Source organism: Nerophis lumbriciformis, linkage group LG13 (genome assembly GCF_033978685.3).
Source record: "Nerophis lumbriciformis linkage group LG13, RoL_Nlum_v2.1, whole genome shotgun sequence".
NCBI lineage: Eukaryota > Metazoa > Chordata > Actinopteri > Syngnathiformes > Syngnathidae > Nerophis > Nerophis lumbriciformis.
In genome coordinates this window covers 38,267,682-38,284,552 of record NC_084560.2, presented here as the reverse complement: position 1 = coordinate 38,284,552, position 16,871 = coordinate 38,267,682, and the positions used below count along the sequence as shown (strand labels likewise).

At 38.3% G+C, this 16,871-nt stretch overlaps 1 protein-coding gene across 5 annotated transcripts in view; it reads right to left on the bottom strand.

Annotated features, from left to right (window-relative positions):
- The window catches only part of pikfyve (phosphoinositide kinase, FYVE finger containing), a 56,322-nt gene that overhangs the window by 34,267 nt on the left and 5,184 nt on the right, over window positions 1-16,871 (bottom strand). For 2 of the 5 annotated variants that reach the window (XM_061970850.2, XM_061970852.2), the window contains exons 1-6: window positions 12,460-12,600; window positions 6,456-6,646; window positions 3,393-3,560; window positions 3,150-3,259; window positions 1,498-1,669; window positions 1,199-1,406 (exon numbers count right to left, since the gene is read on the bottom strand). In XM_061970850.2, the coding sequence (XP_061826834.2) occupies window positions 1,199-1,406; window positions 1,498-1,669; window positions 3,150-3,259; window positions 3,393-3,560; window positions 6,456-6,646; window positions 12,460-12,485 (875 nt within the window). In that variant the 5' untranslated portion in view covers window positions 12,486-12,600. Of the gene's footprint in view, window positions 1-1,198; window positions 1,407-1,497; window positions 1,670-3,149; window positions 3,260-3,392; window positions 3,561-6,455; window positions 6,647-12,459; window positions 12,601-12,952; window positions 13,117-16,871 lie in introns of those variants that run through there. The other 3 variants (XM_061970853.2, XM_061970851.2, XM_061970855.2) reach the window with 3 other exon arrangements.

Sequence of the window (16,871 nt, the reverse complement as noted above, 5' to 3'; positions counted from 1 at the left end):
TAGCAGATGGAAACAGCAAACACATCAATACTATGTTATATATTTTCGAAATAAATTAGTATACAAAAATGGTAAATTAAATCACTTTTAAAGAGTTATTCCTTGCCTATGTTTTGTCTTTATTTTTAGCGTATTCTTGCAACCTAAAAAAACCTAAGAATCGCAGGCTGTGAACCCAATATTATAACCACAGTTGGTGCTATTAGACCAGGGGTCGGCAACCCGCGGCTCTAGAGCCGCATGCGGCTCTTTAGCGCCGCCCTAGTGGCTCTCTGAAGCTTTTTCAAAAATGTATGAAAAATGGAAAAAGATGAGGGGAAAAAAATATATTTTTTGTTTTAATGTGGTTTCTGTAGGAGGACAAACATGACACAAACATCCCTAATTGTTATAAAGCACACTGTTTATATTAAACATGCTTCACTGATTCGAGTATTTGGCGAGCGCCGTTTTGTCCTACTAATTTTGGCGGTTCTTGAACTCACCGTAGTTTGTTTACATGTATAACTTTCTCCGACTTTCTAGGACTTGTTTTATGCCACTTCTTTTTTTGTCTCATTTTGTCCACCAAACTTTTAACGTTGTGCATGAATGCACAAAGGTGAGTTTTGTTGATGTTGATTTCTGTGGAGTGCTAATCAGACATATTTGGTCACTGCATGACTGCAAGCTAATCGATGCTAACATGCTATTTGTACATATTGCATTATTATGCCTCAACTGTAGGTATATTTGAGGTAATTTAGTTTCATTCAAGTCATCTCAATTTAACGTATATCTCATGACACACTATCTGTATGTAATATGGCTTTTAATTTGTTGCGGCTCCAGACAGATTTGTTTTTGTATTTTTGATCCAATATGGCTCTTTCAACATTTTGGGTTGCCGACCCCTGTATTATAAGTAATATCTGGGAAATGTTAAACCTAAGAAAGAAATGAATAATGTGTGGACTCACAGTAACATGTAGTTACTATTAATTTGAAAATAATCAATAAAATGTCATAATTGTTTCATGTAGAGTTGTCTGAATAGTTTCCTTTGAAAATGCTCAGCAGAATATACACTTTTCAAAATACCGCTGTTTGTGTGGACATTTTTGCTGACTAGTCAGTTTGTTCAGGCAAATTTTCATTGTGTGTTGATGAAAAATAAATATTAACAAAAGGTGAGAAAAAGAAGTCACGATTGCTTCACCTCTGCCAGGTCAGGTCTTCCTCCAGGAAAATGTTCCTGCTGGCCTTGCGCCCCCCAACAGGCGTCCGTGGCTCGCTGGATTCCAACACACACACAGAGCAGGAGGAGTCAGACAAGACGTTGAGGTCCTCGCCGATGGAGCCCGACTCTGCTGAGTAAGCGTAGTTCAGCGCTATTTTACGACAGTACGTACAAGCTCGCAGGTCTCCTAGGTGACGTGGTGAAGAGAAAAGAGTTGTCAGGTTTTTGTTCGCCTTATCCGTTGGTGGGTGCCATGGCGACGCCTCCGTGCAGCTCACCTGTGTAGCCCATAAACTTGCCGGGAATCTCCTGGTTGCAGCAGCGGCTGCAGAAAATCTGCCCGCACAACCTGCAGTGGTGGCGCCGGCGGAATGTGGTGAACTTTTCATTGCAGTCATAGCACTCCTTGCACTGGCTGTCGGGCATCCAATACTGTTTCAGGTCGCTGTCCTGGAAGGGAAACAAAACATTTTGAATACATTTAGAGATGTCCCGATTTAATATTCGATATCAGCAGCAAACAAACAGCGGATTATATTAGCGTGCATCTAAAACCTCCAATATAGGCAAGGCAAGTTTATTTATAGAGCACAAGTCGTACACAGGGACCAATACCAACATTTTTCAATCTATATACAGTACAGGCCAAAAGTTTGGACACACCTTCTCATTCAATGGGTTTTATTTATTTTCATGACTATTTACATTGTAGATTGTCACTGAAGGCATCAAAACTATGAATGACCACATGTGGAGTTATGTATGTAACTGAAAACATGTTTTTTATTCTAGTTTCTTCAAAATAGCCACCCTTTGCTCTGATTACTTTTTTGCACACTTTTGGCATTCTCTCGATGAGCTTCAAGAGGTAGTCACCTGAAATGGTTTTCACTTCACAGGTGTGCTTGAAACTCATCGAGAGAATGCCAAGAGTGTGCAAAGCAGTAATCAGAGCAAAGGGTGGCTATTTTGAAGAAACTAGAATATAAAATAAGTTTTCAGTAATTTCACCTTTTTTTGTTAACTACATAACTCCACATGTGTTCATTCATAATTTTGATGCCTTCAGTGACAATCTACAATGTAAATAGTCATGAAAATAAAGAAAACACACTGAATGAGAAGGTGTGTACACACTTTTGCCTGAACTATATATATATGACATTTGTAAAGTTACAAAAGATTTAAAGTTAGTATTTCCGGATGATACAACAGTGTTTTGTTCAGAAGAGAACACACAGAAGCTAATACAAATAACAGAATAAATGAACAAATTTAAAAGATGGTTTGACAAAAACAGACTACCGGTACCCTTAAACCTCAGTAAAACTAAAATAATGCTATTCGGTAACAGTAAAAGGGAAAGTCAAACACAAATAAAAATAGACGGAATACAAATTGAAAGAGTAAATTAAACCAAATTTCTAGGTATAATGATTGATGATAAAATTTACTGAAAATATCATTAAAATATACATCATAAAGTGGTAAGAAACACGTCCATAATGAACAAAGCAAAAAATATGTTGTAGACCAAAAATCACTGCATATTCTCTACTGCTCGCTAGTGTTACCATATCTGAGTTATTGTGCAGAAATATGGGGAAATAACTACATAAGTACACTTCATTCATTAACGGTATTACAAAAAAGATCAGTTAGAATATTACATAATGTTGGATATAGAGAACATACAAACCCTTTATTTATTGAATCACAAATATTGAAATTCAGCGATTTGGTGCATTTGCAAACAATGGCAGCTATCAGACTGCTGACTATTTGTATATTATATGAAGACGCTCAGGGCAAATAGCTTATTGGACGTGTGCTACCAAGTGCGGCCCGCGGGCTGTAGTTTGGACACCCTTGCGCTCATGTAAAAAATGCACAATGGCAAATGCTCTCTTAAAGTACGGAGGAACCAAACCTGGCTCTTTCCGTCCATAATTTCCTTGAGTCGCTTCAGCGCCGTGCGAAGCTGCACAGCAGTTCGGGGGTCATGGTTGCTCAGCGGCGTATCCGACTTCCTGCTGCTATCTGAAATGACAACATAAGAAACAAATTTGGCTTCAATATTATCATAGGAATGTTATATTTCAGTTTTAGAGAGCAGGAAATCAAACATCGCAAAAAGCCAGCCAGGCAACATCAGCATTAAGTGTGTTTTTACCTGAAGCGGTGGAACTGCGTCGCAGGTGCTCGGAATGCGGCTTCCGGTGCGCCCTGGAGCTGTAGACGGAAGGGGAAGAGCTGGACGACCAGCTCCTTCTCTCCGACTGAGGGGAAGGGTTTGGCTCGTCCGGCTTATCCGAAGCTGCCACGGGGGGACGGCCGTCATCTGTGCACGAGCGAGGACGAATATTGTAACATTTGTACATTTGATAGTACCATTAGAAAACATTGTGCAGGTGTACCTAATGAAGTGGCTAAGGTCAACACTAAGGAAGGGAATCGAAAACCGGTCCTGTTTAAAACCGGCTACCAGTATTCCGATTCCTAGGAATAATTTGCCAGTGTTGTTATTGATGACTGTGGACGCGCCTGACATCACCACGCACGGCACAGAACTAACTAAGTAACTAACTAACTAACACTGCCTGTCATGTTAGCACCTCACTGAAAAAGCTAATATTATTGACTTTAAAAGTAAAATGAACACTTATCATGCAAATCGTGACAAAACAGAGTCTCCTCCCTCTTTGTGTCTGAGATTTGTTCTCCAAAGCGGATACACCGTAATTAGTCAGAAAAATCTCATATCCTTATTAAAAATAAAACTGATTTTTCTGCAAAATAATGTATATTGTTTATAGGCCTTGACCTGCTCGTATTTGTCACTAGTTTATTTTTTATTTTGAGGGGTCAGCTCATACATTCTTCTAAAAAATTAGCATTTTATGTATTATTTTGTTTATTTTTACAGTAGACTATTAATCTTATTGTTATATTAGTTAATTTCAAGAAAACATTTTCTGAGGAACCCTGACCCCATGGAGGTTGTCGGCCTCTTAAAACCTCAATTTTGAGTTTGTACATTCATGTTTCTTCTAAACTATACAAAGTTAACTCTAATCAACTGGATTGTTATGCTTTTATCCAAATGAGATAAAGAACCAAATAATTAAGCAGAATCAAAAGTGGAACCGAAACCAGAAAAATCTTATCAATTCTCATTCCTAGTCAACACCTAAGCTCCAACCTTATTGCAGGTTTCCCGACACGAGGTCTAACAAAAGTAACGCAGTGATACAGTGAGGGTTTTTTGCGGTACAGTTATGTCATGTGACCTGCCAGATGCCAGGAAGAAAGAGCAACTTCCCCCACATGACCACACAAGACTGTGACAGCGGCTGCTTCTTCTAATAAGGTCTTGAACACATGAATCTCATTTGTGTTTATACAGTAATGGAGCGGCTTCAATCAACTACTGTTTCATACGTGGACGAAACAATTTAAAACCTAACTTTATCAATACATCAATATGTACAGCTAGGGGTGTAGCGGTACACAAAAATTTCGGTTCAGTACGTACCTCGGTTTAGAGGTCACGGTTCGGTTCATTTTCGGTACAGTAAGAAAACAACAAAATATAAATTTTTTGGTTATTTATTTAACAAATTTGTAAACAATGGCTTTATCCTTTTAACATTGGGAACACTATAATAATTCTGCCCACGTTAATCAACATTAAACTGCCTCAAGTTGTTGCTCAGATAAAATAAAATGACAAAACTTTTCTTCTACATATAAAAAGTGCAACATTAAACAGTTTCAAGTCAACTCATCATGCTTAATTTATTACAGCATTTGGGAAGCCTGTAGTTGATTTTTATTATGTAAATGTTATATTTTTATCAACATGTGATAGCAGGGACCCTGCCATTCAAAACTAGGCTGCTGCATTACTAATGATTAATGTAACTATAGCTGAAAAAATGGTACAATAGCAATAGGAGAGACTATTCATCCCTGAACACAATGGAGTTCATGTAGGCTTAATGATGCACTTACATTATTATATCAACTATCAGAGACAGAAACTCTTCACTTAACATAATGTCCTGCTTCAATACAGCTCAATCAAAACAGAAAAAGGTAAAGTGAAATAACAGACAGACGGAGCTTTGCTGTCCGTAACACACACACACAGACACAGACACAGACACACACACACACACACACACACACACACACACACACACACACACACACACACACACACACACACACACACACACACACACACACACACACACACACACACACACACACACACACACACACACACACACACACACACACAGCAAAATGAGCTAACGTTACGCTAAAAGCGAATTAGCCTTCACCTCAAGCCAGGACTGCGAGCGAGCTGAGCTGCCGTATAGGTTTCTAGAAGGTCAACGGGCTCATAGTGATGTTACTAGTAGTTGACTGGGAGGTGTTTATTATAATTTGGGGAGAGTCTGCTGCCTGATGCTTACCTGCTAAACGCTAAGCACGGAGTACATGCGCTCTGAATACACACTGCTGATTGGCTGTTACCGCTCTGAATACGCTCTGCCGATTGGCTGTTACCGCTCTGTTTGTAACCAATCAGATGGTTGTGTGGGTGGGACAATGCTGGGTGTGTGTAGAGGACTGACAGAGACAGAGGCAGAAGGAAGCGGAGGCGGCTACTTAATATGTTCGTGTCGAAACTCGTTCGGTACACCTCCGAACCGAACCGAAACCCCCGTACCGAAACGGTTCAATACAAATACACGCACCGTTACACCCCTATGTACAGCCCAAACAGCTTAACTTGCACCGACAAGTCTCATTTAAAAGCAAATAATCGTCAAGGTCTGTGATTAGCTGTGGCAGTAGGCAACCTCCCAAATCGACATTTGAAACTTTTCAGACCTATGTATATATGTAAAATAATGTGTTATTATTGTGTCAGTGCCAAATTGTGAGGTTGGCGTGTCTTTATGCGTTTATTTTCATGCCGCTTACAAGATTTTCTTGCGCCACAACTTTAGGAAGTGCACGTATGACTTGCCAGGCACTTGTTTGTTTATTAGCATTAGACAATACAATTGTTTATTAGCATTAGCATGTTAGCATGTGGGTGTGCATGTTACACTTGTTTATCGCGAGTACAACATTGGTTCTGTTGCTGCCATGTTGTACATATATTTGTTTTTATGCACAAAGGGTAACTACAGTTTTCAGGCTTGAGGCCGCTGCTTACCTTTGTTGTTGAAGCGGAACAGGTTGACGAAGGAGCTGTACGCCGAGCGCAGTGGCGGCTCATCCTGCTCCGGCGTGAGCGGCTTGAAGTGGGTCAGGTGGGAGGGGCTGGCAGGCGAGGTGACGGGCGGCTCCACGCTCCAGTCCGACGGCAAGGACTTGTCCTCAGTGGCCATCTCCCGGAGTCTCCTACTGGAGAGGCAACGACACGGCACACAATCATGACCCCGCTATAAGGTAGCATGTGTTAACATGCAAGTTAGGTTAAACAGGACTTCTCAATTATTTTCTGTTACGCCCCTCCCCCTGGGAAAAAAATAAAACATTTTGCCCGCCCACTCGCCGTCGCGACTATAAATAGTATCATGTGTCTATAAAATTGTTGTAAGTACACCTCTGCAGAACACTGTATCCTTAAAGAAAACAAAAAAAGAAAGAAATATCAATCAACTTATAACAAAGAGTAACTTTAACATTGATTTTTTTAGTCTGTAGCAGAAAACATTTAAAATGCATCAATTTGCCTGAAATAATGGGTTATACTTGTTATAATTGGGTTATACTTGTATAGCGCTTTTCAACCTTTTTTTTTAAGGAACTCAAAGCGCTTTGACACTATTTCCACATTCACCCATTCACACACTGATGGCGGGAGCTGCCATGCAAGGCGCTAACCAGGACCCATCAGGAGCAAGGGTGAAGTGTCTTGCTCAAAGACACAACGGACGTGACTAGGATGGTAGAAGGTGGGGATTGGACCAGGAACCCTCAGGTTGCTGGCACAGCCACTCTACCAAATGTGCCACGCTGTCCCCAATATATATATTTTTAACCTTATTTAAATTATAAACATTTTTTGACCAACAAGAACCATTTGATACTGAAAAATGAAACCAATAAACTCAATAAATAATAACAAAATCAAGGAGCACAATATATATAAAGCACTTTACCTACAAAACAAAAGTGAATAAAACAGTTTGTGCTGATTTTTTTATTTTTTCAAAATGCAGAAGTCAGGATTAATGGCTACAATGAGCACGTTTGTAGTGCACAGCTTTTCGAAGCGGGGTTTGACGCATGATACTGATAAAGCACGTTCCCCCCCAGGGGAACCCGTTCCAATGTTTGAGAACCACTGGGAGAGATAAGCGGTAGAAAATGGATGGATGGGTTAAACGACCATTTTAAAATGACCATAAGCGTCAAATATGTGTGCTGTGACCAGTCCAAGGTGTACCCCGGCCAAGATCAACTGGGATAGACTCCAGCTCATTACAGATTGGTGCTCTAATAATTCATCTGTTGTCAATAATTGTCCATCTTTCGAGAAAAAAACAGCAGTTTCACACAAATTGCTGCTCTTGTCAACATGTAAAGAGACACGTACTAACAAACTACTCTTGAAAGAAACGTAAATTTCCAAAAATGTTTGTGCGTGTCACTACTATTATGTGTGCTGTGACCAGTCCAAGGTGTACCCCGGCCAAGATCAACTGGGATAGACTCCAGCTCATTACAGATTGGTGCTCTAATAATTCATCTGTTGTCAATAATTGTCCATCTTTCGAGAAAAAAACAGCAGTTTCACACAAATTGCTGCTCTTGTCAACATGTAAAGAGGCACGTACTAACAAACTACTCTTGAAAGAAACGTCAATTTCCAAAAACGTTTGTGCGTGTCACTACTATTCTGAGGCTAGTACTACTCTTCGGGAGCGAGACATGGGTGCTGACACAGAAACTACAACGCAAACTCTAAGTCAAAAAGATGATAGTACTGAGACTTATTCATGGGGAGACGAAAAGAAACAACAAAAATTAGAGACTCCCTTGCTAAGAACCATTACTGTCCATTATTGAGAGGAACCAACTACGATGGTATGGACACGTCCTAAGGATGCCTGACACAAGAGACACCCAGAGGATGTAAAACTGGAAGCCTAAAAGGAAACGGCCCTTGGGGAGACCAAGAAAACGTAGGGAAGAAATTAGTCAACGAGAAGAGAAAAACTTAGACAAAGTGAAGACAATGGCTCTGGACAGAACTAAATGGAACAGCCTGGTTAAGAGAATTTCTACTGACAGTCCAACTGGTCCACAGGCATCAGGGTGAGAAGGTGAGACTAGAAAAAAAAACAGCAGTTCCACACAAATTGCTGCTATTGTCAACATGCAATAACATACCTACTAACACAGTGGTCCCCAACCGCATTTGCTACCAGGCCACGCAGAAACATTCATTAATTTATAAACTACCACATTTTCTCAGACTTAACTTTCGCCTGTCCCACTAAACACACCAATAAGTTTATTAATAGATGTATATTACAACTCCTGTATATTACAACTTCAGCGTTATAGTGGGTTGATTTTTTCTGCTCATTTATTTGTTATTTTTATCTGCCACATGTGGAAAGCCGGTCCATGAAAATAATGCAAACATTAAACCGGTCCCTGGTGGAAAAAAGGTTGGGGACCACTGTACTAACATATACAACAATGTGATGCATTTGAGATAGAAATTGCTATTGTAAAACTGCTAATGTAAATAAAATAATGAATAGTAGGGATGTCTGATAATGGCTTTTTGCCGATATTCCGATATTGTCCAACTCTTTAATTACAGATACCGATATCAACCGATACTGATATCAACCGATATATACAGTCATGGAATTAACACATTATTATGCCTAATTTGGACAACCAGGTATGTTGAAGATAAGGTACTTTTAAAAAATGTTTATAAAATAAAATAAGATAAATAAATTTAAAAAATGTTCTTGAATAAAAAATTAAGTAAAACAATATAAAAACAGTTACATAGAAACTAGTAATTAATGAAAATTAGTCAAATTAATTGTTAAAGGTTAGAACTATTAGTGGACCAGCAGCACGCACAATCATGTGTGCTTACGGACTGTATCCCTTGCAGACTGTATTGATATATAATGTAGGAACCAGAATATTAATAACAGAAAGAAACAACCCTTTTGTGTGAATGAGTGTGAATGAGTGTAAATGGGGGGGGGGTTTTGGGTTGGTGCACTAATTGTAAGTGTATCTTGTGTTTTTTATGTTAATTTAATAAAAAAAAAAAAAAAAAAAAAATTTTTTTTAAAAACAATACCAATAAAAAAAAAAAAAACGATACCGACAATTTCCGATATCACATTTTCACGCATTTATCGGCCGAAAATATCGGCAGGCCGATATTATTGGACATCTCTAATGCATAGTTTATTATAAGAGCATGCTGACTAATGCGGTATTAATGAGAGGCAACAGGTCGACATACTAAACAGGGATGTCAAACTTGTTCTCATTGAGGGCCACATCGCAGTTATGGCTGCCATCAGAGGGCTGCTTGTAACAGCGAATAATGTATGAATTTCCCTCTGGATTTCATTATTAATTATATGAATTGTTTTAAGTAGACTTTCAAATTCACAGTAAAAACTTTACATGTACACAATGTAATTGTAAAATAGAGTTTTTTTTATTTTTTTTATTTCTTACAACATTTTACGGTAAATATAAAAAGAGTACCATTGTTTTGTTTTTAGTTTTTTACGGAAAAAGCTGGCAGCTTAGTTGCCAGAATTTTACTATAAAATGTACATTGGTTTTTACCACATTATATTGTTAATGGAAAAACAGTACAAGATCCTTTTTTATTCTGGCAACTTAGCTGCCAGTTTTTCTACCGTAGAAACAAATGTATGGTTTTTCCATTTACAATAATACACCCTTAAAAACAAGATTTTACAGTAAAAATATGGCAGCTAAGTCAATAGAATTTTAATGCAAAATGTTTTTAGTAATATGCTGCAAAGAACACCGTAAAATATATTGTAATTTTTATTAATTTGATGGGTAGTTTGCTGTAAAATCATAAGTCAAGCAGATATTAAAGTATTTATTATATCCATCCATTTTCTACCGCTTGTCCCTTTCGGGGTCGCGGGGGTTCGCTGAAGCCTATCTCAGCTGCATATTTAGACAAAAATGTTTTTATAAAGTATGATAATCCATCCATCCATCCATTTCCTACCGCTTGTCCCTTTCGGGGTCGCGGGGGCGCTGGAGCCTATCTCAGCTACAATCGGGCGGAAGGCGGAGTACAAGTTGCCACCTCATCGCAGGGCCAACACAGATAGACAGACAACATTCACACTCACATTCACACACTAGGGCCAATTTAGTGTTGCCAATCAACTTATCCCCAGGTGCATGTTTTTGGAAGTGGGAGGAAACCGGAGTACCCGGAGGGAACCCACGCAGTCACGGGGAGAACATGCAAACTCCACACATAATATACTGTAATATTTGTTGCAATAATGGATACTATTACAGTTTAAAAGGCATGCAATTTCAAGCAGTACATATATGTTTTCTGTCACAATGAAAATAATCCATTACATTTAGTAAGAAAATATTAAGTACTTTATTGACACATATTATTTCCAGGTGTTTGCGGGCCAGATAATATGATATCGCGGGCCAGATCTGTACCCCGGGCCTTGAGTTTGACACACTAATAGAATACTTCTACTACTACAATACAATTAGAGATGTCCGATAATGGCTTTTTTGCCGATATCCGATATTGTCCAACTCTTAATTACCGATTCCGATATCAACCGATACCGATATATATACAGTCGTGGAATGAACACATTATTATGCCTAATTTTGTTGTGATGCCCCGCTGAATGCATTACACAATGTAACTTTACCATGAATTGATTAACGTGGACCCCGACTTAAACGAGTTGAAAAACTTATTCGGGTGTTACCATTTAGTGGTCAATTGTACGGAATATGTACTGTACTGTGCAATCTACTAATTCAAGTTCCAATCAATCAATCAATCAATCAAAAACAAGGTTTTCCAAAATAAGAAAACAACTTCAACTCCAGTTATGGAAAAAAGTGCCAACTTGGCACTACCATATTTATTATTGAAGTCACAAAGTGTCTTTTTTTTTTTTTAACATGCCTCAAAACAGCAGCTTGGAATTTGGGACATGCTCTCCCTGAGATAATCCTGATACCCACTACAACTATGGGAAATACTATATTTTGACTTACACAAAGTGCATTATTTAAAAAAAAAACATGCCTCAAAAACAACAGCTACAAAAACAATGAAGGCACACAGCTTCAGTCCAGAGTATACTAGAGCATACTTGCCAACCTTGAGACCTCTGAATTCGGGAGAGGGTGTTGAGGTGGGGGCGGGGCGGGGTTTGGTGGTAGCGGGGGGTGTATATTGGAGCGTCCCGGAAGAGTTAGTGCTGCAAGGGGTTCTGGGTATTTGTTCTGTTGTGTTTATGTTGTGTTACGGTGCGGATGTTCTCCCGAAATGTGTTTGTCATTCTTGTTTGGTGTGGGTTCACAGTGTGGCGCATATTTGTAACTGTGTTAAAGTTGTTTATACGGCCACCCCCAGTGTGACCTGTTGATCAAATATGTGTTGCATTCACTTGTGTGTGTGTGTGTGTGTTAAAGCCGCAGATATTATATGACTGGGCCGGCATAAAGGTTTATTGGCGCTCTGTGCTTCTCCCTACGTCCGTGTACACAGTGGCGTTTGAACAAGTCATAAATTTTACTTTTTGAAACTGATACCGATAACTTTGAAACCGAAGCGGTAGGAAATGGATGGATGGATGGCATTTTAAAGCATTTATCGGACATCTCTAGATACAATCATATTCGATTATTGTTTTAAAGGTGTGTCGAAAGCTAGCTACATTTACAAACACAAATTACGTGTCTTCCAACAGCAATAAACACGAAAACGAAACAAAAAAAAGGGAGCCATTAGAAAACGAATGTAATCCTCCAACTTCGCTGCCCTTTGATTAGCTCAGTAGCGACTGCCTTGTTGTCAATTTGGTCCTGATCGAGTCCGAACTTTCTCCACGGATGATGGCCGAGCGTGTCGCGCACTCACACTCCTTTTCAAAAACACAGATATCTTTTCTTTCACTTACTCTTTGAAGAACTGCCCGAGCATCATTTCATGTGATGTGGGATCTTGGTGGCAAAAAGAGCAGAAGTGCTAGCATCAGGTTCTCCGTTCCTGTCATGTGACTATAATAACAGGCCGTCTGCGCGACGAACCTTGTGGTGTGTGTATGTGTGTGTGTGTCATTTGACAGCTTTAAACTCAGCCCGACATTAACATAATTGACACACAAAACCAATAAAGCAGCTCAGTTTAAACAGCCCTGTTATTCATGGCTGTCAAACTTAAGTCAACCTTGTATGTTATCGCGTCTACCCACTAAAAGCTAAGCAGATGCAAAACACAACAACATGCACACAAATGCTCTTATTTATCTGGGCTTCCTATCGAAATGCCAACTTTAACCCGTAAGCCCAAACGTCAAGTTAGCTTGTGCAAGCTAGCAAGCGCCTGTTAGCCTCCTATGCTACAGCCGGTTCATTGCTACCAGCTTATTTTCGGCCACGCTTTCGACTTACCCGTCGATTTATCAATTCCACATGGGCGCTCAAATCCATTGGAAGTGCCAGAACAACAATAAAAAAAACATTTAAATACTCCCACAGGGAGATTTGAGGGACGAAGACGCTTTGATACTAGTACTAGCTTGATCACCAGACATTACGAGTCGAGACGGCAAGCTCGGTGATCGATTGGATGCGATTCTTCTTCTTCTTCTTCTTTTGTTTTTATGGCGGTTGGCAAGCAACCTTGTGGTGTGCATTACCGCCACCTACTGTAATGGAGTGTGGATCGAGGTGGATCCCTACTCTATATTCTTTTATTTAACCCAGTATTTTTTAAATATGTGCATATTGCTTTATAACCTATGTGTTCTGAGTGCATTCCTAATATATCTTCCACTGCTAACCTAATATTCTCTTTCGCTAACTTACTTTCCAGTATTTCCCTTTCTCTATTATATTTCCTACAATGTATTAAAACATGTCCTACACTTTCTAGCTGTTGGCAAGAATCACACAGTCCTGTAGTATGTTTCCCTATCAATTTTAATGAACTATTTAGATATGTATGTCCTAATCTCATTCTAGTAATAATGTCTTCTTCCTTCCTATTTCTATTGCCTCCTCTCATTACACCTACTCTCCTCTGGACTTTGTAATATTCTCTACCTGTTGTTTCCTTATTCCAATTATCCTGCCACTTTTTATTGTGTTCCATCTTAATTATGTTCTTCACTTCCTCTTTACTGTGCTTAATCTCCATGTTTACTTCTGTTTTAGTAGTTGCTTGTTTTGCGTACTTATCCGCTAATTCGTTCCCCTCAACTCCTACATGAGCAGGAACCCAAAGAAATGTTACCACACCTCCCGCTTTATTTATTCTGTAATTTGCCTGAACTATTTCATAAACTAAATCTTGTCTTGTTTCTGATGCTATGTTTTTTATGCTCATCAATGCACTACTGGAGTCTGAGCACACGACTGCTTTTCTTGCTTTATTTTCTTCTATCCAATGAATTGCCATATAAATTGCTACCAATTCTCCCGTAAAAACAGATAACTTATCACTAATTCTTTTATTTAATACTATGTTTCCTTGTGGGATAACAGCTGCTGCTCCTACCTTATTATTTATAGTTTTTGATGCATCTGTGTACACCATGATGTTGTCTAAAAACGTTTTCTCAATCCATTGTTCTATCTGGTAACTATTTAAATTTCTATTCTTTAGTAATTGCATGTTTACATTTGGGTTTTCATACATCCATGGTGGTATTGCAGGGATTGGTACTGTAGGGCTAACTTTAATATTATCAATTTGAGCTTTATTACATATGTCTCCTATTATCCACCCGAAACTATTCATTTTTTTCTTCTCTTTTTCTTGGCAGTTTAATAACACTTGATGGGTTGGATGTCCTTGCTTGGATCCTTTTAAGTTTGCCCAATAAACTGCTGACAATTGATCTCTCCTCATATCTAAAGGTTTTTCATTCATCTCTACTTGTAATGCTGTAACTGGGGTTGATTTTGTAGCTCCACAACATAACCTTAAAGCCTGTGATTGGATCCTGTCTATTTTCCCAAGTAATGTTTTTGAAGCAGATTGATAAATAATGCATCCATAATCAATAACAGATCGAATTAAAGTCATATATATTGCTTTCAATGTCTGCCTATCAGCCCCCCAATCTTTACCCCTCAAAGCCCTCATTATATTTAACACCTTTTTACTTTTCTCCACTATTTTGCTGATGTGGGTTGACCAGTTAATATTTTTATCAAACCATATACCCAAATATTTAAATACTTGTACCTCTTCTATATTTTCTCCATAGAGTTTAATTTGGAGCTTGTTTTGTACTTTCCTCTTTGTAAAATTTATGACTTTTGTCTTTCCAACAGAGAATCTTAAACCCCAAGCCGTTCCCCATTCTTCAACATTATTTACCGCTTTTTGAATCTTCTTTTCTATATGATTAGTATTTCTACCTCTCTTCCACATCACACCATCATCAGCAAACAGTGCCACATCCACTAACCCTTCTACTTCACTAAAAACTTCATTTATCATTATTGAAAATAATACTGGACTTATTATACTTCCTTGCGGGGTCCCATTTTCCACTTCATATACTCTGCTGTATTCATTCTCTATTTTTACTAATATTTTTCTACTTGTTAAGAAGTCTTTTATCCATCTATACATTTTCCCTCTAATCCCAATTTTATTTAGTTTTATCAGCAACCCCTGTTTCCACAACATATCATAAGCTTTCTCTATATCAAAAAATACTGCAATTATACTTTCTTTATTTATTTGTCCCTTTCTAATTTCCTCTTCCAGCTGCACTGCTGGGTCGTTTGTGTTTCTTGCTTTGCGAAATCCACTTTGGTAGTTTTTTATTATTTCTTTTGACTCTAAATAATATACTAGTCTTTCATTAATCATTTTTTCCATTACTTTGCCCAAATTTGAGGTCAATGCTATCGGCCTATAATTACCTGCCTCTTCTGGATCTTTCCCTGGTTTGCATATTGGAATTATTACAGCTTCTTTCCATTCCACTGGTAATTTTCCTTCTTCATATATCCTATTATATAATTCCAAGACCACTTCTTTGCCAATACTACTTAAATTCTTGATCATCTGATAACTCACCTGATCTTTTCCTGGTGTTGTATTTTTAACCTTTTTCAATATTCGAACCATTTCATTCAAAGAAAATTTCATATCTATAGTGTTGGTTACCCTATTATCGTTGTCTTCCATCATTTCCCCAATATTTAAACTAATTGTTTCTTCTCTCTTTTGTATTTCAACATTTCTCAAATTATCATTACTGTGCACTTTAACAAATGTTTTTGCTAAAAGTTCTGCTTTTTCTTTATTTTCTACCACACACCGTGTCCCATCTTTCATCACATGATTTTTATGTTCATTTCTGATCCCTGACATTTTCTTGATCATTCCCCACACTTGGCCTAAAGGAGTATTTCTATTTAATGATTCACAAAACTTTCTCCAGTAGTGTTTTCTTGTCTTTTTAATAACGTACCTTACTTTAGCTTGGTGCCTTTTATATTGGACCATATCTTGGAAATTATGTGTTCTTCTCAATATTCTAAATGCTCTATTCCGTTCTTTTATTGCGTCTGTGCACGCTTGTGTCCACCACGGCACTATCTTCCTTCTTTTCCCTATACTACTCCTTGGTATACTCTTTTTGGCTGCTTCCATTATGCACTTTGTAATATCTGTATTCAGTTGTTCAATATCTTGATTTATATCCACTTCCTTTAATGTCATGTCGGTACTTTCCCTATATTGTCCCCAGTCACCGTGATTATACTTCCATCTTCCTTCTATTTTAGTGCTTTCTGTCCTTTGATTTATGTTTATGTGAATGAATATTGGGTAGTGATCACTTCCTATAGTGCTGTCTTTATTTACTTCCCACTCTACCTTTCCTGCTAACCCTTGTGACACTATTGTTAAATCTATTGCTGTTTCTTTACCCGTAACTACATCTAACCTTGTTCCCGATCCATCATTCACACACACCAGTTCTTTTTCCTCCAAAAATGCTTCCAATGTTTCCCCATTCCAGTCATCCCTTTCACCCCACATTGTGCTATGTGCATTAAAGTCACCACACCAAATGATATTGCCACTCCAGTGCTCGACTATTGTTTCTAGTTGATGATTTTGTAATTTCTTGCACGGATTATAGAAGTTTAGCACTTTGTATCTTTCTTTATTATTCCATACTTCTACCCCTACTATTTCTAGTTCTTGTTTTTCTTTTAATATTGTATATTGCATGTCTTCTTTAATAAATATGGCACATCCTCCTCCTTGCCCATCATTCCTATCTTTACGTATTGTTATGTATCCTTTTATTATAAAGCTCAACTTTGGCTTCAGCCAGGT